Source organism: Crocuta crocuta, unplaced genomic scaffold, assembly GCF_008692635.1.
Source record: "Crocuta crocuta isolate KB4526 unplaced genomic scaffold, BGI_CrCroc_1.0 scaffold73, whole genome shotgun sequence".
Taxonomy (NCBI): domain Eukaryota; kingdom Metazoa; phylum Chordata; class Mammalia; order Carnivora; family Hyaenidae; genus Crocuta; species Crocuta crocuta.
The window spans coordinates 823,605-849,872 of NW_027529443.1; the positions used below are offsets into that span (position 1 = coordinate 823,605).

Consider the following 26,268-nt stretch of genomic DNA (forward strand, 5'->3'; position numbering starts at 1 on the left):
GGTGGTGTGTGCATGTGCGTGTTTGCGTGTCCGCACCTGCTCATCCCGTCATTAAACACTTATTAGTCGACACAGGGAAAACACCTTTGGTTTGAAGATTAGGGCACCCAGTCCCTGGAGGGATAGGCACGTAAAAGGCTAATCACAAACATGTACCAAAAGCCAAGCACACTGAAGCCCTGACTAAAACAGGGAGGTTGGGTTGCTAAGATGTGTCTGAGGAGAAGGGAGAAAATGGAATGAAGATAGGGGTGAGAGTACAGAAAGAGTTTGGATAAGGCATCCAGATCAGGGGTCCAATTATATGCCCCTCCCGCATGAGAGTCTACCCCAACTCCTTCCCCCCAACACTTTGCTGTGCTGGAGCTGGGTTTGCTTGGTCTTCCAAGGAGAATGCCTTGGAGCAAAAAATTGGAATGTCCCCACAAGGTGCTTGCAAAATCCTTACAGCTCAGTCAGGAATCTCCTGGGAGGACAGAGGCAGTCGCACAAAAAGTCTCCTCCTTCCTGTCAACCACGAAGGACCATCTCACCTGTGAGCTCTAGAAGTTCTGATCCCTGACTCTTCAAAAATCTGAGATGCAGAGGACTCCTAAGAAAGCTGTGTTTTACATTCCAGTAAAAGACTGGATTCTTGTGCAGAGCAGCTTAGCAACCATCAGGGCAGGTGCTGGGGAAGGTACTTTCAGTTCCTAGATCCATAGGCAGCTCAATGTTCTGAACTTCAGACCTGTATGTCCACCTGCCTACTGGACGTCATCCAGATGTTCTAGAGCCATCTTAACCTGAACATGCCCCACACTGAATTCACTATCTTCCTTTCAACCCCAACTCCTGGGTCTTCTGTGTCCTCATTCCAGCAAATGGCAAAACTAACCACCCATTTAGTCAAGCCAGAAACCCAGGAGTTACCCAGAACTTCCTCTTTCCTCTCAACTCACATACCCAACTTCTGTGTTGCCTAATCCATCAGCAACTTCTGCGCTCTCATCTTACCCAGCATCTCAGTAGCATCCAAATCAGATGTTTAGTCATTCTGGAACACTCTTCTCTCTTAGCCTCCCTAACACCACACTCTCTTGATATTTCTCCTGTCTCACCTGCCTTTTCTCTTTTGCTCAACTACTAAACGCTGGAGTCCCCCAAACCTTGGTCTTGTCTACCCAGATTCTTGTATTAGTTATTCCTCTTCAAGCCCGTGACTTTAAGTGCTAATGATTGAGACTACCAAATTTGAATCTCTAATCCTGATCTCTCCTCTAAACCTTAGGCTCCTAAATCCACCTGCCAAATTGATATGTAGCTTCAATTTGCTTTGTTTTAAACCAAACTCCTGATGCCACATGTGTTCCTGACCTTCCTCATCCGAGTATGAGTCACCATCCATCCACCACGTTGCTCAACACTCAAGACCTGCAAGCCATACTTGGTTCTACCCTTTCTCTCATACCTCTTGTTTCAAAATCAACAAAGCCTATAGATCTACCTCCAAAAATATCTCCCCAATACACCCACTTCTCTCCATCTTCACTCATCATCAACCTGGCCCAGAATCAACATCATATAACCCCCCTGCCAAAGCCCTCCAGAGGGTTTCCAGAATGCTTAAAATCCAAAATAAAATAAAATATAGAATATAATCCATGGTTGATTGATCTGATCTAGCCTCTTGTCACTTCCCTAATGCCATATCCAACCGCTCTCTCTCTTGCTCACTACATTCCCGCTACACTGGAATTCCTTTTGTCTCCAGAACATGCCAAGACTTTCCTGCTTTAAGCATTGGTGTTCCCTCTATCTAGAACTCTATTCCCCTTGATTTTGACTCAGATTAAAAGTCACTTTCTTAACAACGAGTAACAGAAAGCCCAACTAAAAGTGGTTTAACTAATAAAAGGATTTCTTTTCTTATATAACCAGCATCCTAAATTAAGACCTTTCTGTCCTAACTTGTAAAAATAAGTGTCCCAATAATGTTGTCAAGGATCCAGGTCCCTTCTAACCTCCTACCTGCCATTCCCTGTTTGTGGGCTAGCTCTTCATACAGAGATTTCTTCACATACTAACATCTAAAGGCAGAAACATCCTGTGCTTTTTTAAACAAAAGAACTGAGGATCTTTCCCAGAAGTCTCCAGTAGACTGCCTCTAACTTCTCATTGTCAAGATCTAGGCCACATGCTCACCCATTAACTGATCAGGCCAGGGCAATGAGACCACATGATCAATCAAGTAGAGGAGGGTGAACCCGAAGAATAAAATCACCATCATGCAAGCATGGAGGAGAGGAAAGTGCAGTTGAGCTGGTAACCAACACGCTTACTGCATCATCCCTGGACCATGCACCCTAAAGTTGCTCCCACTTTCCATAGTGTTTAAATACTTTTTTTTTCCCATAGTACCTGTCATTTGAGGCAATATAGTGTAGGCGTTAATAAAACAGACTCTAAAACCAAATTGCCTGGATTTGAAACCTGGCTACCACCTTATTAGCTGCTGAGTTAAACTACTCAATCTCTCTGGGCACCTGGGTGGCTCAGTGGGTTAAGCCTGGGATTCTTAATTTCAGCTCAGGTCATAATCTCACAGTTAATAGGTATGAGTCCTGGATGGGGCTCTGCACTGTCAGTGAGCAGAGCCTGCTTGGAGTTCTCTGTCTCCTCTCTCTCTCTGCCTCTCCCCTGCTTGTGCGCTCTCGCTCTCTCTCTCAAAAATAAACTTAAAAGAATTACTTAATCTCTCAGTAGCTTTACCTGTAAAATGGGGATGACGATCCTATTGCCTTATAGGGTTGCTATAAAGATTAAATATGTAAAATGCTTAGAACGGCTACCCTAGTTCCTGTATCCTGGTGACATTCTTGTATCCTTTAAATAAATTTCCCTTTCTTTAAACGCTCCATTTCTGGAGTTTTCCCCAGGGCGCCCCGTGCTCACCTCTGCCCCATCATTTCTCTTTGGCGCCATCTGGCGTCCACGAGAGAAGTGACGCGCCTGCGCTCTCCTTGCCCTCTGACCATTGTCTCTTTCCAGTCAAATCTGGTCCTTATACCTTTAAGATGCTAGGCCAACACAGAGGAATCTAGGGCCTCTGGGTAGGGGGCGAGGTGCAGTAAAGTCCACACGAGTAATTGGCCTTTCCTGTGGCTCCGCCTCGGGAAGTAGCCATGAACGCCTGTGATTGGTCAGGGGTCCTGGAGGCAGGTTCTGAGCTTGGCGCGGTGTTTTCCAGTGCGTCCGTGCTGCTGCGTGGTGGGTGGCATGTCTCGGGCAAATGGGGTCGCGCGTGGGGACACTGGGGGAGACGGCACTGCTGCTGCCCGCCCCTTCAGCTTCAGCCCGGAGCCCACGCTTGAGGACATGTAAGCCGTCCTTGCCCCAGCCTGGGGAGGTTCCCACTTTTCCCCTCCTATTGGGACGGGTCACTCCACGTGTTCTGGAAGAAGGCTCTGCAGGGGGCCCAGCTCGGCTGGCTGATCCTGGGCGAGCCATCTTAACCACCTTATCTGCAAAATGGGCTTAGCGATGCACATCTGAGGCAGGGGAAATGGTGATGCCCGGTGAGTGATATTAGAACCAGCTATGGGAAATACGGCAGTTTCCGATGCTGCTTCCTCCCAGCCCCCACCCTCTAAGAGTGGGTGGTAGGATGGGGGCAAATGCAGTGCTGAGAGATGGTTACATTATTTTTGCTAGAGGAAATCAAGGAGGGCTTCTTAGGGGAAGTGTCCCTGGAGCTGCACTTTGTAAAATAAGTAGTCTTTCAGTATGCAGGGAAAGGAATATTCCCGGCAGAGGAAACTGCATAAGTGGCATCAGGAGGTGGAATAACGGAAAAGATGGTATTGTTAGGTTTTGATAGAGTTCAGGGTCTGTGTAGGGCGCACCCACTTGAGAGGTAAGGAGCCCAAGTCCCACAGAAAAGAAATGGTTTGCTTAAGTCCATCCAAGGGATTAGATGCAGAACTAATGCCCCCATTGCGTATCACTGGGATACCCGCCTGGGCTCCGTGTCTTCCTCATCTTCTAACCCTGGGACCTGGGCTTCTACCCCTTTCTTCTATTCCAGCCGCCGCCTCCATGCTGAATTTGCTGCTGAACGAGACTGGGGCCAGTTCCACCAGCCCCGGAACCTCCTACTAGCCTTGGTGGGGGAAGTGGGGGAGCTGGCAGAGCTCTTGTGAGTAGATGGAAGACTTTTTGGAAGAGTCTGTGTTGTGGGGGAGGGGAACATTTATCTGGTCATTAAATATCCATGCCAGGCTCTGTGTCTGGGGATACAGAGATGACTCACCTGTCCCTGGCCTCTCAGGGCATCTATTCTTCTGGGAAAGAGAGATGTGAAAACAGCAAGGCAGCTCCATGTCTTAAGGGATGGTGACAGCCTACCTTGACCTCTGCCTCTGGGGTGGACAGGAGGGTATTGCTTTAGGAGACCTGCCGGTGGCATTCCAGACCTGAGAATCCTTTCCCAAGGTAGTGAGTAGGAAAGGGCAGGTTAAATTCAGCGAGGTTTGCTTTTTTTTTTTTTAATTAAGAGAGCGCAAGCCGGGGAGAGGGGTCGGGGAGAGAGAGAGAGAGAGAGAGAGAAAGAATCTTAAGCAGGCTCCATGCTCAGTGCAGAGTTGGCCACAGAGATTGATCCCACAGCCCTGGGAGCATGACCTCAGCCAAAATCAAGAGTCAGATGCTCAACTGACAGCCACCCAGGCACCCCATTCAGGGAGATTCCGAGACTCCTCCAGGGTAAGCTTTTCAAGAAAGCTTTTCAGGATTTTGTATCTGTTTTGTTGTCTCATATGTCCCGAGTGCCTAGCACACAACAGGCCCTCAGCAAATATTTACAGAATGAGTGGTGGGCAGACAGAGGTAGCATATGAACCCAGAGTGACAAAGCTGGAGCCAGAAGTGGAGTTTGAACAGAAGACCTGACAGATCTGAGTGGTAGAAAGGTCACTGTGTCTGTAGGGTGGACTGGGTCGCTAAGAGAATGGGGGCAGGGGAGACCCGAGAGGAGGCTGACACACACCAGTCAAGAGGTCATAAGGCCTAAAACCGAGGCCTAAACGTTGGAAATGGAGAAATGAGAGCACACAGATGAAGGGCAAGCCATTCACTCATTACAGTCTTGTGAGCATCAGCTATGTGCTAGGTCTTCTAGACATGGTGCCTAGGGTGCCTGGCTGCCTCAGTCAGTGGAGCCTGCGACTCTTGATCTCAGGGTTGTGAGTTCGAGCCCCATGTTGGGTATAGAGATGACTTAAAATCTGGGGGATAAAAAAAAAAAAAAAAATAATAGACATGGCTCCTGCCTTCAGAGTGCAAGGAGACTAACGATAAATAAACTAATTTCAAAAGATCATTTTGATAAAGTTCTGTGAGGAAAACAATACGAAGTGATGAGAAAGGAAGTTACAGAGGAGAAGGCTTTTCTGAGGAGGTGACATCTGTGCTGAGACGTCAGGAAGGAGCTAGGAAGGAGCCAGCCACAGGAAAGATGGGGGGAGGGGGAGCAGGGAGAAGAGCGTTTATTTTTTTTTAATTTTTAAGTTTTTTAATTAAAAATTTTTTTAATGTTTTATTTATTTATTTATTTATTTATTTATTTTTAAATTTTTTTTTTTAATGNGAGGGAGACACAGAATATGAAGACAGGCTTCAGGCTCTGAGCTAGCTGTCAGCACAGAGCCCAACGTGGGGCTTGAACCCATGAACCGCGAGATCATGACCTGAGCCGAAGTCAGATGCTCAACTGACTGAGCCACCCAGGCGCCCTGGGAGAAGAGCATTTAAAGCAGAGGGAGCAGTCACGTGCAAAGGCCCTGTGACAGTTTGGCCTGTTTGTTGGACAGAACAAGCCAGAGTGGCTTTAGGTGGGGGGTGGGAGGGAAAGTGGTGGATAATGATTCTGGAAGAGGCAGGAGACCACTCCTGCAGGACCTAAAGGGCATGATCAGGAGTTTGGATCTTAAGCACAGTTGGGGGGATTTTAGCAGGGGAAGGACAGAGTGTACTTTCTGCCTTTTAAAAGCTGGTACTGGGCAAGAGTAGAAGATGAGTTTGCAAGCTTTCACGGGTCTGAGGATTAGTCGGGGGAGGGGGGGGGCTAGGGCCGGAGAGAGAAGTAGAATTGGGTCTTAGCAAGTGAAACGTTCTCTCGACCAGGTTGGGACACACAGGTCTGGATGAGTCATCTGTCGGGTCTCTTCCCCACCCTGACTCTGCCTGGGGCCCAGGTGGATTGAATTGTCCTTGAAGGAACTTCTAAGAGATGGGAGTTCATCTGCTGCAAGGACTAGGGTGCTCCTGAGAGAGGCAGAGCCTGTTGTCTTAGCATCTGTATTTGTGCCTGTCTGTTCTGCCCCCAGTCAGTGGAAGCCTGATGAGCCTGGCCCCCAAGCCTGGCCCCCCAGGGAGCAGGCAGCCCTTCAAGAGGAGCTTAGTGATGTCCTCATCTACCTGGTAGCATTAGCAGCCCGCTGCCATGTGGATCTGCCCCAAGCGGTGCTCTCCAAGATGGACATCAACCGGCGGCGCTACCCAGCACATCTGTCCCGTGGCTCTGCCCTCAAGTATACAGACTTACCGCATGCGGCCACCTCTGAAGACCAAGCTGAGGGGCCTGCAGACCTTGCCTGTGAGTCCACAAGCCAGGCCTCAACCTAGAACCAGGTGCACAGGACCTGGAATTCAGCATGGCATGTGAGAAGCGGAGAGTGGCCTGGTGATGGAACTTTTTCTAGTCCTTTCCTAATAGATCATGGGCAGAGGGGCCCTACTTCCTAAGGCCTGAGGCCCAAGAACCTCCAGAAGACAGCCTCCTGATATTTTCTCTCTCAATAAAAGTTTTGGTTAGCAACTTCTAGGTTCTTTCTGGAGTGACCGGGGAAGCCCTATCTCAGCAAGTACTGGAGAAGGGCCCCAGGGATGCCTCTGAGCCTAGCTCCCATGTTTCTCTAGTGTGTCTCCCACCTACAGAGCAGAGAGATCTGTTTTCCAGCAAGATCGCTGATGTCATGCAATTCCCTGACCCTTTCTGGGCGTCTAAAGGGGACTGGAGGCTGTATGTAGAGTTGGTGAAGAGCCCAGATTCTGGAGCGAGGCTGTCTGGGTTCAGACGCCATCTTTGATACTTAAGAGCTGGGTGACATTCAGCAAAGTACTTCATCTTTCTGCACCTTGGTTTCCTCATCTAAAATGGAAATACTGATATCTACCTCACAGGGCTGTAAGGTTTAAGCAAGCTATATTAAGTAGAGTGCTTAGGACAGTGCCTGGCACCTCGTAGGGACTTTGTAAGTCTGCAGTTACCTGTTTGCTTTTTCAACTCAAAATGTTCAGGGGCCCAGAGCAGGAAATGTCAACAGTTAAGATGAGCCTGGGCTTGAAACCCACCCCCATCCATCAGGACCCCAGCCCTGTGAGAGTCGAATGCCCCTCTTCATGGGCCCCCCACGACAGGGGTCCCCCTCTTGGAGAGGGCTTCTTGCCTCCTCCCATCCTCCCAAGGCCAATTTCCACTGGTAGACCTAAAGACACTGGTGGGTGTGTATGATTTACTCATTGTGTGACCTCAGGCATATCACTTCCCTTTCTGGGATACCCACAGCCTCCCTCCCTCACAGTGCAGAGTAACGCTGGGGGGAAGAAAAAAACCTTGAAACTACTTTTGCTGCCCCTAGGAGCCTGTTTCCACGTCAGCAACATAAGGCATTCCTTTTACTAATGACCTCACTCCTTTAACCAGTGACCTCTTACTTCCCAGGTAAAACAATCCAGAGTGAAACTGGAAAAAGTGAAAGTTTTGTGTTTCCAAACCCACCTTTCCTCTCCCTACCAGTGCCAGCAGGAGTCCCATCCTTACTCATCTCTTCCTGCATTTCCTCTCCATGATGAGTTCTCTCCTATCTCCTCTATCTAGTCAATTTCTCTCCATCAGCTCTTCCACCAGCAGATAAAAAGCATAATTGAGTTTCTTTCCTATTGACAAAAACCCAGGAAACCTCCAGCCACTTCCCTCTTGCTTTTCACGGCCAAGCCTTTAAAATCGGTTGTCTACACCCTTCCGCTGGGCTTCCTCATTCTCCTATTTATACTCTAACCCACTTAAGGATGGCATTCACCCCCCACGCCTCTTCTCACCATTTTCCAGAGCTACAAATACGTCATCTGAGAGAGCTGACCACTCCCTCCGTGAAACACTTTCTTCTGGATTTCCCAGACAAGATACTTCTCGTTTTCCTAGCTGTGGCTGCCCTTTCAGACTCTTCTTGGGTACCCTCTTCTGGACATGGTATCCTCCGCTCCAGATCTGATATCCCCAAACTACTATTTCCAGTCACCTCTCCCGACCCCTCTGCGTTTACCTCAGGGGCGTAACCATTGCCTCCACTCCGCCCCTCATCGGGTGCCGTCTCTGACTCTCTGACTCTGCCCCGATCATCCCAGCTAAGAGATGAAATCAGCCCATCTCCCCTGGACTGAAGTTCATGCCTGCCCACCAACCAACATGATGGCTGTCTAGGATGTGCAGGATTCGTGGACCCTTCCAGACCTGAAGTTATGAGGACAATCGGGGGCCAAGTATGGGAGGACTCCCTACAATAAAGCCGCTCGAGAAATCCTTTGGGGCCTATAACCACTTGGCTCCATGATAACTCAATTCAGGTCACTTAAACCTGGGAAAAACCCCAACTTTCCTCCTCCCCTCCCCCACCTCACTCACAGGCACGGGTGGGACGAGGATTTAATACTTTATTCACTAACACGGGCCAAGGGGTTGTAGTGAGGGGGAGTGGGCACTGCTTCCTGGGATCGCAGTAGGGGATTCTCCTGGCCTCCCAGTTCCAACGCAGGTAGGCCTGCTGTCCCGCCCCTTTCCCAGTGGGCGGGGAGGTCCAGGTCAATCCAGCCCCCAGGTTGGGGTCCCGGCGTGCCCCTGCCCCCAGCCGGACGCTAGCAGCACCACAGCGACGAGAACGGCAGCTCAGCTGCCCTCGCACTCTGGGCAGCGCTCGGTGGCAGTGGCGGCCGTGGCGCCAGGGGGGAGCTTGAAGTCCCGGCCGCAACCAGCGCAGATATAGAGACGACGCCGCATGTGCGCGCGACGGTGGCGGATGAAGTGCGAGCTGAGGCGGAAGCGCCGGCCGCACTCCGCGCACGGGTAGGGCCGCTCCCCCGTGTGCGTGCGCGCATGCTCCGCCAGGTTGGAGCGGTGGCCGAAGCGGCGGCCGCACACGGCGCAGCGGTGCGGCTTCTCGCCGGTGTGCACGCGCCGGTGCTTGGCCAGAGCCGAACTCTGGGCGAAGCGCGTGCCGCAGTCGGCGCATGCGTACGGCCTCTCGCCCGTGTGCGTGCGTCGGTGGCGCGCCAGGCACGAGCTGCCGCCGAAGGCGCGTCCACAGTCCGGGCACGCGTACGGCTTCTCGCCCGTGTGCACGCGCAGGTGCTGTGCGTAGTTGGAGCTCTGCGCGAAGCGGCGGCCGCAGTGCGCGCATGCGTACGGCTTCTCGCCTGTGTGGCGCCGCCGGTGCTGCCGCAGGTTCGAGGCGGCCGAGAAGCGCTTGTCGCACTCGGGGCACTCGTAGGGCCGCTCGCCCGTGTGCGTGCGGCCGTGTTTGGTCAGTGCCGACTTCTGTGAGAAGCGCCGGCCGCACTCGGTGCACGCGAAGGGCCGCTCGCCCGTGTGCGTGCGTGCGTGCTTGGCCAGCGTGGAGCGGCGCGCGAAGGCGCGGCCGCAGTCCGGGCACGCGTGTGGGCGCGCCGGGTCGGCCGACGGCGCTGGCGCCTCGCTCGGGACCTGCGGGGAGAGGGGGTGGGGGGGACACGTCAGCCCTGACTGCCGGGCGCGGGAGCCCGAGCGCCGGGTCTCCGCAAGCTGCAGCCTTCCAGTTCCCCGTTGTAAAACTGAAAAAGCAACGGCGCCCGCCCCAGGACGGTGGTGCGCTTGAAACGAGGCAGTATTAACGCCCGTATCACAAGGCCTAGCGGTGCTCTAGCTCCTCGTTATTAATTCGACAAATATTTATTGAGCGCGTACAATGTGCCGGACTCTGTTTAGGCTCTGGGGATTACACATTAATTTTGGAAAATTCCCGCTTCAGGAAGAATGGATAAGAAGTGCTGGGGCAGGGAGGCGGACGCTTAATGTAAATGGGACTGTTAAGGAACCTTACTGATAAAACGGGAGGAAAGACCTAAAGAAGGTGAGAGAAGAGGCTCTGCAAGCAACAGCAAGGCCCTGCAGCGAGTCTGCCACTTGAGTTCCCAGAAGGGCAAGAAAAAGTGCTTAGGCAGAATGCTGGGGGGGGGGGGGGGGGGGGGGGGGGNCTGGGAATCTCTCAGTTTAGGGCCAAGTAATACGAATGAGATGGGGAGCCAATAGAGATGTCAGGTGACTGGGAGCAGGGACCTGGAACAGATCGGACTCAGGTTGCTGGGGTTGAGAACAGAACGGAGGAGGGGAGAGGGCAGAAGCAGGAGCGCAGTGAGGGGGCTACTATACCGCAGCCATCTCTGAGGACAGTGGCTCAGACCCAGGTGACAGGTGGAACGCGGAAGCGGTCTGCTTCTGGGTAGATTCTGCAGTTTGAGACAACAGATTTGACTATGATTGGGCCGGGAGGGTGTAATGAAAGAGAGGGGTCAAAACGGCTCCACAAAGATTTTGAGTTGGGCCACTGCAAAGGCGGAGTGGCCATCTACAGAGATGAGGGCGATAGGAAGAGCAGGGTGGTAGGTGAAATCCGTTCTGGAGCGTATTTTCGGTTCTCCTTGACACATCTGGAGCTCAAGAAAGAAGCCTGTGTTTGGAGATGTTAATTGGGAAGCTGTCAGCCTACAGGTGGTTTTTAAAGCCGAGTTTGGAGGTGATCACCCCAGAAATAGGAAGAGAGAACCTGGGGCAAGATGAGCAGCGAGCAAAGAAGGCAGGCAGTGAGTGAGGCAGTCAGTCAGTGAGGCGGGAGAGCGTGGCATCTCAGAAGCCAGGCCAAGACCAAGCCCAGGCTCTCTCATAAACCTTTCAGAGCAAGCACCGATCATTTTTGAAGGTGTGAAGGCAAGGCCTGAAGCGGAAAACTGTGACAATGAGCCAGTTTCATGAGGTCTGAGCCTCTAGAGATAAAATCAGAATAAGAAGAAATGCTTTGTAAGAGGCAGGTGAAGAGAAAACTTTGTACTAACAGCCGAGTGAAGAGGAATTTGGGGGGCACAGTGCTCCCTCCTTAGAAAAGAGAATGCTCATCCCAATAAAAGTGGTCTTGAGCACCTACCGTGACCCAAACAGGCACATTAATTCATGACCAAATGAAATACCTGGCACACAGTAAGGACAAGGAAGCGTTAGCTTCTCCCCATATTCAATCTTCACAAGGTAGTTATTACTATTCTCATTTTATAAATAAAGAAACTCTCTTAAGAGGGTGAGTGACGAGAACAGTGAGGCTCTTTTCTCTCTGAAGTTGCAAGGACGACAACTTCAAGTCCTTCAAGATCCTTTATAAAAAGTCAGTAGCTTTTCTGTAACCAACTCAGAAACTGGAAAACAGGGCAGTTTGGGAAATTAGCGATCAGCCACGGGAATTCTGGTGTAAATAGTACATGTAATGATAACAGTGATAACAATACAGTGTAAGGCTTTGACAGTGCTCCTTTATGTACATTATTGTATTACATCTTCCTGTCATCCCCTTGAATTGGGTGTTATCTTTTGATAGTGGATTAGCAATAACCACGCCTTGGATAAACCTCCTAGATACTGCCACAGCGCAAAGCTTATCTTTTGATAGCTGAGAAAACAGAGGCTCATTGAGATAAGATTCACAAAGCCAGAGGGAGTCAGGACTGACTCTAGAGCACTCGCCCTTAACCAGTAGCTATATTGCTTCCCTGCACTAGAATAGCCAAGATGTGACAGAGGCTGGACTCCGGGCCTCTGGTGCTCTCCAAGAGGGATTCAAGGTTAAAATACAACTTGATAACTTTAAATCAAGAAACTCCCCACAGCAGATTTGGCACAGCCTGAATTCAAGGTCATACTATCCAGTCTCGCCCTGGTTTTGACATCTGTTGTGTTGATTTAAACACATCAGCCATTGTGGAAAGAATTTCTTCTCATCATATTTACATTTTTCTGGCCCGTTTTTTTTTTGGCACCCTTCTATAGGATGACTTTGACCAGCCTGAGGGCTTTCTTATGCTGGGTTCACTGACTTAGGTGAAAGAAAATCTTCACGTGAGTGCCCTTAGTATCTCCAGCTTCAGGACGCAGGGCCCCAGAAAGAATTTTTTTTTTTTTTTTTTAAAGTAATCTCTACCTCCAACGTGGGGCTCAAACTCATGACCCTGAGATCAAGAGTTGCACGCTCTACCGACAGAGCCAGCCAGGAACCCTCCAGGAAGAATCTTGGTTAAGACGGGCAGGGTCTAGCTCATTAAGACCCCAAGCAAGTCACTCCCTTCCCCTGCCTCAGTGTCCCAAGGAAGGTGAGACAGGCTACATGAGATATTTTCCCAGCCTGAGGCTTGCACGCCCCAAGATGCAAAGAGTACTCTAGGTGTTATGTAGGGGAACTATGTATTTATTTTGTATTGTTGTATTATTATGTATGTATTTTGTATTTTCTATTATTATGTATTATAATCATTATGTATTTATTTTCATGGACATTAGAAAACAATAGATCACATGAAATCCACAATTCCATCAATATTATTACTTACATGAAGGCAGATTTATTTAACAAAATGATGTGAATCTATCTGAAGAAAAGAGTAAATAAATGAGCACAACAGGTGAGCGATACACAGGTGACTTGAAACTTGGCAAATACCAGACTAGGGGATCATTAAAGGCCTTTCCATGCCTTTAATTCAACAACTAGTAGACTTAGACATTAGAATGGTATTTGCACTATAATAAGAGGGTATGATAAGGATATAAATATAATAATATGAAAATCCAGGTATCTGAAGTTTATGATTTGTCTTCCTGTGTAAGAACTTTTTTTGAAATCAGGGCAAACATCTCCACTTTCTCCTCAGACATTTCTTTCCTAATTAACAATAACAGCTACCAGAACTACCATTCATTGAGCATTCCCTATATGCCAGGAATTGTGCTAAGTGCTTTCCATCCACATTCTCATTTTAAACTCTCACAACCCTTTGGGTTGGGTACCAACTGCTCCATTTCTGAATAAGGAAGTAAGACTTGGCAGTAAAGTGATTACCCAAGGCCCTACAGCTAATCAAAGGCAGAGCCAGGATTTGAACTGAAAGTCTGTCATTGTCCAAAATACCCATTCTCTGCCATGATGCAATTCTATCTCACTGACAAGTCTGAGATCACCTACACAGCTTGTCCCCCTCCCCTGGACTCTTTCAGCAGTCAGAATCTCCCCTCTTTGGTAGAAAGTATAAAATACGACCCTACCCTCTTGCTCCTAGCTACAGGAACTGTGGTCCGCAGATCAACATCAGCATCTCTAGGACCTTGTTAGACGGGCAGAATCTCGGGGCGCCTGGGTGGCTCGGTGGCTAAGCATCTGAATTTGGCTCAGGTCACGATCTCCCGTATCGTGAGTCTGAGCCCCGCACTGGGCTCCGCAGACAGCTCAGAGCCTGGAGCTGGCTTCTCAATCTGTGTCTCCCTCTCTGCCCCTCCCCTGCTCACCCTCTGACTCTGTCTCTGTCTCTCAAATAAATAAACCTTAAAAAATAAAAAAAGATGGGGTGCCTGGGTGGCTCAGTCAGTTGGGTGTCCAACTTCAGCTCAGATCATGACCTCATAGTTCTTGGGTTCAAGCCCCACGTCAGGCTCTGTGCTGACAGCTCAGAGTCTGGAGCCTGCTTCAGATTCTGTGTCCCCCTCTCTCTGCCCCTCTCCCGCTCTTACTCTGTGTGTGTGTCTCTCTCTCTCAAAAGTAAATAAGTGGTAAAAAATTTTTTTAAAAAAAGAAGAAAGAAAGAAATGCAGAATCTCAAGTCCCAACCCAGACCTGCAGAATCAAAATCTTCATTTTAGCAAGATCACCAGGTGATTTGTATGCATGTTAAAAGTTAGGAAATCTGGCCTAGAAGAGACAAGAGCTGCTCCTGGAGAAAGCAGGTAGAAAAGGTGAAGAGGGTTTTACAGGCTGAAAGACCACATGGGCAAAGTCTTAGAGATGAGAAAGGGTCAGGTGTGTTTGAAGCCAGGGCATGGGATAGGAGCTGAGTGATTAGAGATAAGCCAGGACATGAGGTCAGATGGTGAGGAGCTCTGAATGCCAGGCTTAGGAGCTGAGACTTTATCCTGGAGGAAACAGAAAACCACTCAATGGTTTAAGCAAAGAGACGCAGGATTGGATGTGCATAGAGCCCTCTGAGAAAATCTTTTCTATTCATTAAAGATAGATTGGATTTTGATGGGCAGTGACAGGATACTCCAGCCTCTGAGTGCAGCACAATTAAGGCCTCCTCTGGACAATGACTGGCCATAGGACTGGGTGACAGCTAAAAGTCACAGAATGTTAGCACTGGAAAGAGCTTTTGAGGTCAGTATTTCACAGAAACTGAGACTCAGGGAGACCACACAGCAAGTTAATGAGCTATGCTGTGGGCACAGTTCATGGGATGTCTGTGTGTAATCCTCAATTCCAACCTCCTCCCCCAAATCCAGTAACCCAGACGATACTTTTCAGGCTGGCAATCAAAGATTTTAACTCTCATTACTCCTCTATACAGATGAGAAAGCCAAGGCAAAGGTGGTAACTGGTACAGTTAGGATTTGAACCAATGCTTTTCACTGCTACATGATACCATTTAGAGTCTAGTGCTATATACCTTTGATGACTGGACATGCCCACTCCCCACATCCTCATCCTTACCTCCCGCCAGTCCAATAGGACTCACAAATGTCCCCTTCTCTCCATCTTTTCTCCACTGCTGTCAAAACCTTAGAGCAGGCTACCAGCCTTACCTGGCTTGGTACCCCAAGCACCCAATGTTTCTTCTAAACAGAAAATCAATCATGTCCCTCCTCCGATTTGAGACTATGTAAATTTCTATGTTGGCTTCCAATGCCTTTTACACTATGGCTCCACCTACTTCTCTGGCCTCATCTCCTCCGAGCCTCTGCGTTAGCTATGTCCTTCTGGGATGCCCTTTCTTCTCCTCCATTTACCAATCACCAAGTCTTCAAGGACCAAGTCATCTCCCTGAAACCTTCCCCATTGCCTTGAGTTGCCTGCCCTCAATCCTCTGTCTAGGCCTCCACGTTGGCTTCCCTGTTCACTTCTAGCCCCAGGTTTCAGCCCACAAAGTTCTTTGATAGAAATGACTTGAAAAAACCTCCAAAAAGATGACCTAGTGTAAGGTCCTGAACCCTAGGGAGAAGAATGAATATCAGCAGCAAATATATACGCAGTGTTTATTATGCACCAGACACAGTTCTAACTTTTTACATGTATTAACTCACTTAGTCCCCACGACCTCAAGAAGTGGGTGCTGTTATGATTTCCTTTTTACAAATGAGGAAACTGAGCCACAAAGAGGTTAAGAAACTTGCCCAAGGTCACACAGCTGGAAAGTGGTAGAGTTGGGAGTCCACCGTAGGCTCTGGAGTCTGGGTTCTTAAATTATAGGCCAAAGGTGGAGATCAGGGGATCCACAGGGCCAGAAGACACAGGCTGAACTAGGATGACAGGCCAAGGAGGCCTGAGGAAAACGGAACTAAACAGTTATTTTGACTGGAAACAATTGCCAAAGGAGCCAGCAACCCCCAGGGCCCACTACCCCCACTAGGGGGCAGCAGAACTGTCTTTCCCAGAGAACTGGCCCCTAGCAGGAAGAAATGAGAGGGAGCCTGGGCCCAGGGCTCCTCAGGCTTGGGGTGAGTCCTTTAGGGTTCTGGAAAGTGGAAATATACCTGGTGGCAGTTAGGATCTCCAATGGGGAAATCTAACTCATACTGAGATCACCTTAAAATTCCTTTCTTTAAACCTTCAAAACCCTCAGGATAAAACCCAGAGGTTCCCCGGCCCCAGCCTGCCAACCACCCTACTCTCATCCGTGCTACAGCATGACTGAAGTACTTCCAGTGCCTTCACTTCTCCTGGTGCCCCACCCGCTCCCCTGAGCCACGTAAGGGGCCATTCCTTTTAAATCTCAGACCCTCACTGGCCTCAGCTAAACCATCCCTTTACTAACTTTGAGACTTTGGGCCAGTCACCAAACTGTCCAGTTTCCTGGGCCTCAGTTTCCCTGCCTGTAAAATGGACCAAATCCTAACTACTGTATAGATTTCAGTACTTGCAACAGTGTCTGGTGCATAGCAAATGCTACTAAGTGTCAGGTGTTCCTATTGCTGTCGCCTACCTAACCACCCTCTCCTCACCCCTTAGTGTGCATTGAGTTCCCAGCTCTGGGCGTCCACACCCCCTGTGCCTGCACCCATCACCCGAGACTGTAGCTGCGTGGTTACTTGTCAGTCTAATCCCATGGAGACATCAAGCTCCACGGGGAGCCAAGGGAAGCAAGGATACCATTCACTGTCCAGCACCCAGCAGAGGCTGGCACAGCAGGTGTGACATCTGTCTGATGGCAGCATGAGCAGTAGAACAGAAGGATGGGCCACCAACTTCAGATTCTAGGTCTAAGATGCAGAGAAAAGTTGAGGTTGGATTGATGGTTTGTCTGAGGGTGGCTGGACCCGCCCAGACATAAAAGCAACCAGGCCCCCTGGTGTGGGACACGTACCTCCTTGTTGTCCATGGGGATCTTGAGTTTCACCACCTCATATTTCTCCTCACCCTCATCTTCCTCACCCTTCACCAGCAGCACCATCTCCTCTTGCATCTCTTCCTCCTCCTCCTCCTCCTCTGTCTGCTGTTCACCAGGCATCTTGGTGTTCTGGGGCGAGGAGCTGGGTCAAAAGCTCAGGACGTGCACCCACTCCCAGCCACCCCCACCCCGCGCCAGGGCCCTGACCCCAGCAAGGCGGTGAAGCCTTGGCTTCTCCCACCCTGCCCTGGTCTCTGGGTCTACTCTCTTCCCTCCACCCCAGCCCAGCCCCACGCTCCAGGACCAGCTCCGAAGGCACTCGTTCTCCCCACTCATCCTGGCATTCAAGGCCCTGTACAGTTCAAATCTCCAGCCCCAGCAAGTCGCCACCCTCCCCACGCTGAGTCACTCCCCGGCGCCTGGGCCAGAGGCCCTGAGCTTTAGGGCATGGTCTGGGGGCGGGATCGGGGCGGAGACCCTCGGGGGGTGCGCACTCACCAGCCGCAGATTCGGCGCTCGCGCAGCCCCTGGCCAGGGCGCCGGGCGGTTGGGCACTCTGCGAGGCCGCGGCTCCGGGGGCGGGGTGGGGCGGGGCCTCGCAGACGGCCAGTCATTGGTCAGGTCACCTAACCCCTCCCTCGAGGAGGAGGGGCCCAGAGGACCCAGGCGTCCGGCCAGAACTGCCCCGGGAGGATGGCGAGCCCAGATGTGGTGCCCCCCGCTGTACCCCAACTCGCAGGAACCCCTGGCCGCCCCATCCCAGCGTCCAAGGTCTTCGCAGTCCAGTTGTTACCTACCTTCAAGGATCGTCTCCTGTGGCCGCCTCGGAGGTCTCCGCTGCTGCCAAGCGCGTCTGCTCCGCCCAAAATAGGCCACGTGCGCTCCCGCCCCGGCCTGGGCCTCTCGCTGGCGCCCCGCCTGGAGGGCGGACCCGGTTGCCTGCTCACCTCTTCCCTTCCCTCTTTTTTCCTCCTCTCCTATTTTTTCTCCTTTCCCAGAGTCGCCCTACCGGTCTCCTGGTGTCTGGGATATCTTGCCCCTTGAGTATGTACTTCCCAAACCAACAGCCACCAAAGCAACCGCTGCCACTTGGGGTGCGGCGTGCCTACTATGCGCCAGCATTATGCTAAGTGTTTTACACACATGATCTTTGATCCACACAAAGGTGGGTCCATTTTACAGATCAGCTAACTGAACTTGAGAGAGACAAAACTGATTTGCCTAAGTTATACAGTAAGAGTTCTCATAGCATCCCTGACAACTAATAGCCTAAGTGGGAAATTAGTAGTCCCACGGGTCAAACCCAGTCCACAGAAGTATCTTGTCTGACCCTCAGGGTGTTTTTACTTTTTTTTTTTATTATTAGTTTTAAAAAAATAGAGAGCTTTTACACATTTTAATTTGCCACATTTAAGAATTCAGATGTTTTATGGGGCCACGGGTGGCTGTTGGTTAGGCCTCCGACGCTTGATCTCAGCTTCTCATGATCTTGAGTTCAAGCTCTCTGCTGGGTGTGAAGCCTACTTAAAAAAAACTAATAAAAATTTTAAAAACTAAGATACTTCGTAGAAAGAGCTGTATTTCCCACTTCTCCTGAAAAAGATACTTAATTCCCCCCTTTTATGAATGGGGGAACTAAGATTCAGAAAGGAAAGAAAAGAAAAATAACATTCAGTAATTGCTTCTAATCTTTGTCTCTTTATAACAGCCCAGTGGGAATCAATAATAATGTCTCCCTCTGACAAACGAAGGAACCAAAGCTTAGAGAGCTTAAATAATTTGCTCAAAGTCACAGAGCTGGTAAGTAGCAGATTCCAAAGCTCTCTGTCCTTTCTCCTGCACCAAATTATCTTTCAGAAATGAAGTTACATGAGGAAACTGGTGACAGAGGTAGGACTCAAACCTGAGTCTCAGGCTTCAGAGGCCAGGGCATAATTTGGATGCTGGGATTACATCTGGTCAAGCTTTTGCTCTTCCTCAGAGCAAGGGAAAGGGGGCAAATGCCTGGGTACTCACACTCAAGATCACCAAGACCCACTTTGGCTGTGTTCATTCTCTTACCAAGTATTTCTTGGGCTCTACTACGTGCCTGGCACCATTCTGGGTATCGGAGGTGCAGTAGTGAACAAAACGGACAAAAATCTTGGCTGCTATGGAATTTTTAAGAGTATAAAAAATGTAAACAAGTGGGGCGCCTGGGTGGCTTAGTCGGTTAAGCGTCCGACTTTCGCTTAGGTCATGATCTCGCAGTTCGTGGGTTCGAGCCCCGCGTCAGGCTCTGTGCTGACTGCCGGCTCAGAGCCTGGAGCCTGTTTCAGTCTGTGACTCCCTCTCTCTCTGACCCTCCCCTGCTCACGCTGTCTCTCTCTCTCTCCTAGAAATAAATAAAACATTAAAAAAAAAATTAAAAAAAAAAGTAAACAAGTAAGTCAACAAGAGATTTTTCAGTTAATGAAGTAAATAGGGCAAGGTGGTCCATAGAGAGTCGCTGTGGTTGGGGGTTTCTTTCATGTGGATAGGGGAAGCATCTCTGAGGAAATAATACTTGAGATGAGTCTTGAATGAGGAGAAAAGATTAGCCATTTGAAAATCCAGAGGAAAAGTGTTCTAGACAGAACTGCAGAGGCCTAAGGTGAGCATAAGCTTGGCATATTTGAGGAACAAAGAAGGTTCATGTGACTGGAGCCAAGTGGGTTAGCAAGGGTAAATTTAACATGGGTGATGGAGAAGAGGTAGGGAGTGGCCAGGTTATGGCTGACACCCCACTTCTAGCAAAAGGCAAGTCCTGTTTGCCCTGATTTAGTCAGTGGGGAGACTCTGCCGCAACAGTGAAAGTCACCACCGGAAGGGTCTCCTGCTGTGGGAAGGCTTTGGAATAGATGCTTGCAAAAAGGAGAAGAAGACTTCTGTCCATTTGCTCTACAAATATGTACGAACATATACCTGAACTCAGGTCTAGTTTCTGTTCTTGAGAATCTCATAGCCTAGTAAAAAGAGATTGTGAGATATATATGAACGAATATAAATATACACATATGAAAGGGAAAACAATAGGTGTTTAAGTGTTTTAGCAGCATAGTAAAATGGGTGGATCACTGAATAAACCCCCTTGGATTATTAGGTGCAGCCCTCGCTGAAGACGTAAATGTGAAGGACCTTCAAAGGTGAGTGGGAGTTTGCCATATTGACAAGGAAGTAGCAGTTTATGGGATTGTAAACTCTTGTGAAGAGCCCGTCGTGTTCCAAGGACACTGTACCGAAGTATTTAGTGAGGCCTGTTGTGCACCAGGCTGCTGTTAGGATTGGGAGGTAGAAAGTTGAATGTGGAAAAGTCTTCATCTCACGCCTCCCCACTCTGTATTTCACTGTTTGCCTTCAGACTCACTAGAACTTTGCTTCCATTCCTGAGCGCCCAAGGACTTGGTGCACACTCTTCTTTCTGCCTAGAAGACTCCACCTCCTATCCCAACCCCACTCATTTTCTTAGCTTACTCCAGGTCAGTCCTACTGCAGGTCATAACATAGTTGCCACTTCTTTGGAGAGGCCTTTGAATCGGGTAGGATTCTCTTCTGTACGTATGTTTCCTGCATAGTCCTTACTACACTTGCAATTATTTGTCCAACGCCCATCTTCTGCAATGAAACTGAGAGCAGAGACTTTGTCTTTTTTATCCTCCCATCCCCCATACTCAGCACACAGTAGGTAATACTGTTGAGTGACTAATTGTCCTCAAGAAGTTCTCGATGTGTTAAGTATTGAGAATAAGTAGATTCTAACCCAGGCCGGAGGTTCAGGGAAGGCTTGTGGGGGAAAGTAATGCTTGAAGTGTTCTGACTTGGAGAGGTTAACAAGTGAGAGGGAGTGGGGGTGGGGATGAGCATTCCAAGTAATATTTGAGGGGCGCCTGGGTGGCTCAGTCGGTTAAGCGTCCAACTTCAGCTCAGGTCATGATCTCACAGTTCGTGGGTTCAAGCCCCGCGCCCGGCTCTGTGCTAACAGCTAGCTCAGAGCTTGGAGCCTGCTTCAGATTCTGTATCTCCCTCTCTCTCTCTCTCTCTCTCAGAAATAAATAAAACATTTAAAAAATATTTAAAAAAAAACAAGTAATATTTGAGAGGCACGGGGCTGAAACCACACAAATGGAAGACCTTGAATGCCAGGGAGTTACGTTTCACAGAGGAGAAATGTGGAAATACGGCAGGGTTTTTAATAGGGGAGCGACACAGTCAGATATAATTTTACAAAGTTCACTGCAGGCCGGCTTGGAGGTCGACTGGTTGGGAGGGGAAACACAAAACCAGCAGGGGCGAACTTCCGAAAGCCCCCAAAGGCCTTCATTCAGACCTTTGGGTGTGTGTGCACTAAGGACCGAAGTCTCCAAGAATCCCAGGCCTGAATGCAACATTCTGGGGTTTCAAGACTGTATTTAACGACTTGGCAGAGGTGGGAAGAGCGGGAGGAAGGGCGCTCTAGCAAGCTTTAATTGGTTTCTAGGGAAGCCTGGCGCATGGATATGATCTCGCGAGAGCTTCTATCCGGGGCACCGTTCCCCCAAGCAGAATAGCGGAGACGCCCAACCCGCGAAGTTGCAAAGCGATCTTGTACTTCATTTCTCAGATGGGTTAACTGCCCTTGGGTTCTTTGTCCCTGGCCAATCAGGTCAGTTCCACTTTTCCTCCCCATTGGCGCCCTCCTCGGAAAAAGCTAGGAATTGTAGTCCTGCTCCTAATGACGCATGGGTCGCTGAGAAAAATACGGTTGTTTTTTTTTTACAGGGGATAAAGAGGCACCCCCTTTGCCCTCCCTTTGTTATTATTACTATTTTCATGTTTCATTTATTTCTGAGAGAGACAGCATGAGCAGGGGAGGGTAAGAGACAGAGGGAGACACAGAATCTGAAGTAGGCTCCAGGCTCTGAGCTAGCTGTCAGCACAGAGCCCGACGCGAACCTCGAACCCACGAACCCTGAGATCATGACCTGAGCCGAAGTCCGACGCTTAACCGATTGAGCCACCCAGGCGCCCCACCCTCCGTTTGGACTATGCGGTCAAATGACCGGCTTCCCGACAAATAAAAAAAAAGGCTTCGGAAGGCGGGGTTTCCCAGTAGGCAGAGCATCAGTGCCAAGGACTTCTGTGCCTGTACTGGACAGACGGCCACCTTCCTCCTGGTTACCTGTCGCCATAGCAACGGCGCTCACCGAACCCCACCTCCACCCCTACCCCAGCCCACCCTGTGGCGCCAAGTGTTTTTCCTTTTAGGGGCCGCGCTCGACATTGTGGTGTAGGTGGAGCCTGCGGGCAGCCAGAACTCAGGTCTGGGGAGGGCGGGGGGCATCAGCTGACAAACCTGGTGGTGGTTCTATCACCCCGATGTCACAGCTAGATAGCGGCAGGCTATCCCAACTTCTTCATTGGATGGGCTCAAAGAGGGTAAGAGACCCTCACAAGGTTACATAGGGCTTCACCTGCGGTGAGGCTTTGACATCTTTTCCACCCCTCACCCTGCACGCGCACACAAGCAGAGTCCAAGCAGACAAGAAAGTTTATTGGCAAGGAGATAACATGGAAATGTGGCTGTCCTGCCTTGGAGCTTCCCTGGCCTCCCCTCACTCCAGTCTTGCCCTTCTCCCAGCCAGTTTGTCCCTGCTGACGTCCACCAGGACGTGGGCTTGGCATCGGGTGTATGAGAGCTCCTTCTGCTGTCTGTGGTCTATTCTGCCAGTGTCCAGGTGTGTCGGGGCAGGTTGGGGCTCTTCAGGGCAGATGGGTCTGGGCTGTCCAAGAACGCCCTTCCTGGCTAAGACCGTGTCCAAGGGCCTGAGCCTGCGTACTGCAGTCCGCACAGCAACACTCTCCCCTTCAGAAGGTTCAAGATGCTCCTGCCTCTCTACCACCCAAAACTCCGGAAGTCTCACTGTTGTAAACTCAAAGTCAAACCCTGTTTGGTGCTGGCCAGGGTGCTGGTCTCCTGGGGGCAAGGTTGGGGTGGGTAGAGCAATTCTTAATGGGGTAAGAGGCAGCAGGAATTTAGAGTTCTTTAAGGGCCCTCAGGCTAAGGCCAGTTTGTTTATTCATTCAACAAGTATTTATTGAGTGCCTACACTATTCAGAGTACAAGGCAGTGTTCTTAGAAGCTGGGGGTATAGACCACACTGTCAAGATCCCGACTGAGCCCAGCCAGGACAGTTTCCTGAGCTTCAAGGTCATTGTCTCCATTCTCTATTTCTATCTATTCACTCCTTTCTCCCATTTCTTCCCCTTCTTCTCCCTCCCACCACCTCCCCGGCCCTTTCTTCTCTGCTTAAGCAGCAGATACCCTCCCTTTGGTCTCCTGGGCCTCCACCTTCCCTGGACCCCATCATTCCAGTCCTGCTGGCGGTTCCTCTTTGAGGGGCCTTGCCCGACCATCCCCTGTCCCAAAGGGCCTCAGGACCAAGTGCCCACGCTGGTGCTTGATTCGGGCAGAACTGTCACCAAAGCCTTTGCCACACTCTGCACACTTATATGGCTTCTCCCCAGTGTGTGTTCGCCTATGTTTGACCAGATCTGAGCTCCGGGGAAACTCCTTCCCACAGAAGCCACAAACATGGGGCTGGCTGGGTCCGGAGGGCTGGGCTCGGACTCGGGGTCGAGGGGCCATGGGTGCTGGGCCAGGGGGGTTATGTGGCCTCAGGAGAGTGGACGGTGGTGGTGGCCGAGCCCGTTCACCTCGGTGGGTGCGGAGGTGCTTGACTCGGGCGGAGCTGTCAGCAAAACCCTTGCCGCATTCAGGGCAGAGGTAGGGTTTTTCCCCTGTGTGCACACGATGGTGTTTCACCAGGTCCGAGCTTCGGCGGAAGCCCTTGCCACACTCAGGGCACTTGTGGGGCTTGTCACCCGCCAGTGGTGGGGGTGGCTCCCCCGCCTGAGGGCCCCCAGGCTCTGGCTCCAAGCCAGGCAGGCCAAAAGGCCCATCACCTGAGTGTGAAGGGCTTCGAGGTGTCAGTGGGNGGCCAAGGGGTAGCCTGGGAAGCTGAAGTCCTGGGGCTCCATGTGAGTGAGGCGGTGGCGGAGAAGGGTGGAGCTGAGGCTGAAGGTACGGTCACATTCCGGACAGGCGTGAGGCCTCTCGCCACTATGAGTGCGGAGGTGTTTGACCCGGGCAGAGCTGTCGGCAAAGCCCTTGCCACACTCAGGGCACAGGTAGGGCTTCTCCCCTGTGTGCACCCGCAGGTGCTTCACCAGGTCTGAGCCCCGGGCAAACTCCTTTCCACACACGTCACAGCCAAAAGGTTTGGGCCCCAGGTGACTGCGCTGGTGGCTCAGAAGGCTGCAGCTGAGCACAAATCTTTTGCCACAATCGGTGCAGATGTATGGCTTGTCCTGGGCCTTGGGTCCCTGGGGGGCTGCTGTGGCTGCTCGAGAAGGCTGCCGTCTAGGCACCACCGGCCGGGGCGGCTGCTCCCCCCGGTGTGTCCGCTGGTGCTTTATGCGAGCAGAACTGTCACCAAAGCCCTTGCCGCAGATGCCACATTTGTAGGGCTTCTCACCCGTGTGTGTCCGCTGGTGTTTCACCAGGTCAGAACTCTGCCGGAAGCTTTTGCCACATTCGCCGCAGATAGTGGGACGCTCACCAGCCGGGATCCTGGCCCGAGGAATCTTTGGGGGACCCTGGACTGGTGGTCGGGCTCTGTAGGGCTTTTCGCCACTATGAGTTCGCTGGTGTTTGATACGGGCAGAGCTATCCCCAAAGCCCTTGCCGCAGACCCCACACTTGTAGGGTTTCTCCCCCGTGTGGGTCCGCTGGTGTTTTACGAGATCTGACATCTGCCGAAAGCTCTTGCCACACTCACCACACACAGCAGCCCGATCACTAGCCTGGCCCCAGCGTGGCTCTCCCAGGAGCCGGGGACCTCTGTCCCGAGCCTGAGGTTTTCCTGGTCCCTCTCTCTGGACCCACAAGTCATCCCAGGTCTGGATGCCTTCAGGTTTGAGAGAGGCATTTCCTACTTCATGACCTGGAGCCAAATCTTCCTCTTCCTTGAACCCCAAGTCATCCTCCCGGGGGGTATGTTCAAACTCATCCGGCTGAGAAATCTCCACATTCTCACTCCCTATACCTGGGGAAACAAAAGGGAGTAGTAGACCCTGCCCTTTGGCTCAGCTCCTATCTTGGATGGCAACTTCCCCAGGAAGGCTTCCTTGACAATCTGTGGTCACAAGGATGTCTCTCCCACTCTCTCCTCTGAATTTTTGAAACACTTATTATTGCTGCCTCTCATCAACAATGTAACTTCCTTTTAACATGCCCTTAATACGTGCTGGTCACTGAACTAAGCATCCCTGAATCCTTGCACACAATCCTATTGATACAATATTATTATTATTCCCATTTTACAGACATGGCGATTCCGAGGATTTACATCACTTGCTTAAGGTTATGAAGTATTACACTGATAAGAACAGATACTACACTTGATCTTAACCAAAAGGCCAAGAAGGGATGGGGTTAGAAGGTATTAAAGCCACGTTTCTCACTCAGGTCTGTCTGATTCCCAAAGCCTGTGTTAACCACTACATTATACTGTCTCTATTTGGAAAGCCTAGTATTTACTATTTCTATTAATGTTATTTTAGCCCATCGTGTAATGTATTACTTCAATTACCTTGAATGTATCTGAGAGGACCCAGACGTGCACCTGTCCCTCAAAATGCTTAGGGTTAGTAGGAGAGATAAGATCAAGCACAAATAATTATAATTGTGGGCTCAGAATAAGTGTGGTGGAAATAAGGGGATACGGCCAAGCTTTCACAGCACAGAAAAGAGGAAAACATGGAGAGGAATGGGAGATAAAGCTGGAAAGGGATGTGGGGACTAGATTATGCATGTAAGGCCTACATGGAACACTACGTTAAAGCTTTTAATTAGTAGGCAGAAGGGAACTAGGGAAGGTTTTTGAGAAGGCAAACAGGATTACATCTGGACTTGGATCAATGGGGCTGCGGGGTGCAGCGCTGAAGAGAAAAGGGCTGTGGGGAGGCTTTTGCAATTCTCAAGATGAGACAGAACGAGGCCTGAAGTAGGGCAGAGTCCAGGAGCGGGGGGAAGAGTCCTAGCCTTGATGCCCCTCACGGCCTGACGCACAGTAGGTGCTCAGAAACGTTGGCTCCCTCCCTCGGTTTTTGCTCCCCTCCCCCTCCCCCTGGAAGCAAGGTTCACGTCCGATTTTTCTGGTTCCGGCCAGACACAGCCCAGCACCGGAGCCCCCACCCAGCCTTTACCTGCCCGTGGCGGGGCGCCGCCCCGGCCCTCACCTGTGCGGGCGCCTCTCAGCTGCTCCCTCTCCTCTGCGCCCTGGAGATCCGGGCCCCAGGGCTCCACCGCGCGCTCCATCGCCCGCACGCCGCCCTGAGCAAGGGGACAGACACAATCCCACGGTCACCCGGCCATGTGCGGCCCGCGGCGCCCTGTCGCTGCCCTCTGCCGGCCAGCGCCGGCACCGGGCAGCGGCCGGGTCCGAGGTG

General features: G+C 50.8%; 3 protein-coding genes and 1 pseudogene across 6 annotated transcripts in view; 1 reads left to right on the plus strand and 3 right to left on the minus strand.

Annotated features, from left to right (window-relative positions):
* Positions 1–3,203: 3,203 nt before the first annotated feature.
* Positions 3,204–6,856, plus strand: DCTPP1 (dCTP pyrophosphatase 1). The gene is made up of 3 exons (XM_077760274.1): positions 3,204–3,359; positions 4,067–4,177; positions 6,366–6,856. The coding sequence occupies exons 1-3, from the start codon at positions 3,259–3,261 to the stop codon at positions 6,661–6,663; spliced, it is 510 nt and encodes a 169-aa protein (XP_077616400.1). The 5' UTR covers positions 3,204–3,258; the 3' UTR covers positions 6,664–6,856.
* Positions 6,857–8,735: 1,879 nt separating this feature from the next.
* ZNF771 (zinc finger protein 771) lies at positions 8,736–17,661 on the minus strand. Of its 4 annotated transcripts, none has more exons than XM_077760366.1 (3): positions 17,559–17,661; positions 16,738–16,890; positions 8,736–9,796 (listed from the first exon to the last, which is right to left on the minus strand). In XM_077760366.1, the coding sequence occupies exons 2-3, from the start codon at positions 16,879–16,881 to the stop codon at positions 8,984–8,986; spliced, it is 957 nt and encodes a 318-aa protein (XP_077616492.1). In that variant the 5' UTR covers positions 16,882–16,890; positions 17,559–17,661; the 3' UTR covers positions 8,736–8,983. The 4 variants fall into 4 exon arrangements, with proteins under 4 accessions (XP_077616492.1, XP_077616493.1, XP_077616490.1 ...); XM_077760367.1 differs by having other exon boundaries at positions 16,738–16,903; XM_077760364.1 differs by lacking the exon at positions 17,559–17,661 and adding an exon at positions 17,260–17,375 and having other exon boundaries at positions 16,738–16,903.
* Positions 17,662–22,288: 4,627 nt separating this feature from the next.
* ZNF48 (zinc finger protein 48) overlaps positions 22,289–26,268 on the minus strand; it is a 4,215-nt gene continuing 235 nt past the window's right edge. Inside the window, 3 exon segments of the mRNA XM_077760362.1 lie at positions 22,289–23,757; positions 23,760–24,863; positions 26,059–26,152. Of these exon segments, the coding sequence (XP_077616488.1) occupies positions 23,123–23,757; positions 23,760–24,863; positions 26,059–26,137 (1,818 nt within the window). The 5' untranslated portion in view covers positions 26,138–26,152 and the 3' untranslated portion in view covers positions 22,289–23,122.
* LOC144228666 (U2 spliceosomal RNA) lies at positions 25,157–25,248 on the minus strand (annotated as a pseudogene).

Coding starts and splice junctions, on each gene's coding strand:
- DCTPP1 (XM_077760274.1), top strand. CDS start 3,259: ATGTCTCGGGCAAATGGGGTCGCGCGTGGGGACACTGGGGGAGACGGC. Junction 3,360..4,066: donor GAGCCCACGCTTGAGGACAT/GTAAGCCGTCCT, acceptor CTTCTATTCCAG/CCGCCGCCTCCATGCTGAAT. Junction 4,178..6,365: donor GGGGAGCTGGCAGAGCTCTT/GTGAGTAGATGG, acceptor TTCTGCCCCCAG/TCAGTGGAAGCCTGATGAGC.
- ZNF771 (XM_077760364.1), bottom strand. CDS start 17,375: ATGACTGGCCGTCTGCGAGGCCCCGCCCCACCCCGCCCCCGGAGCCGC. Junction 16,904..17,259: donor GAGCGCCGAATCTGCGGCTG/GTGAGTGCGCAC, acceptor CTTTTGACCCAG/CTCCTCGCCCCAGAACACCA. Junction 9,797..16,737: donor TCCCCATGGACAACAAGGAG/GTACGTGTCCCA, acceptor CTCTCCCCGCAG/GTCCCGAGCGAGGCGCCAGC.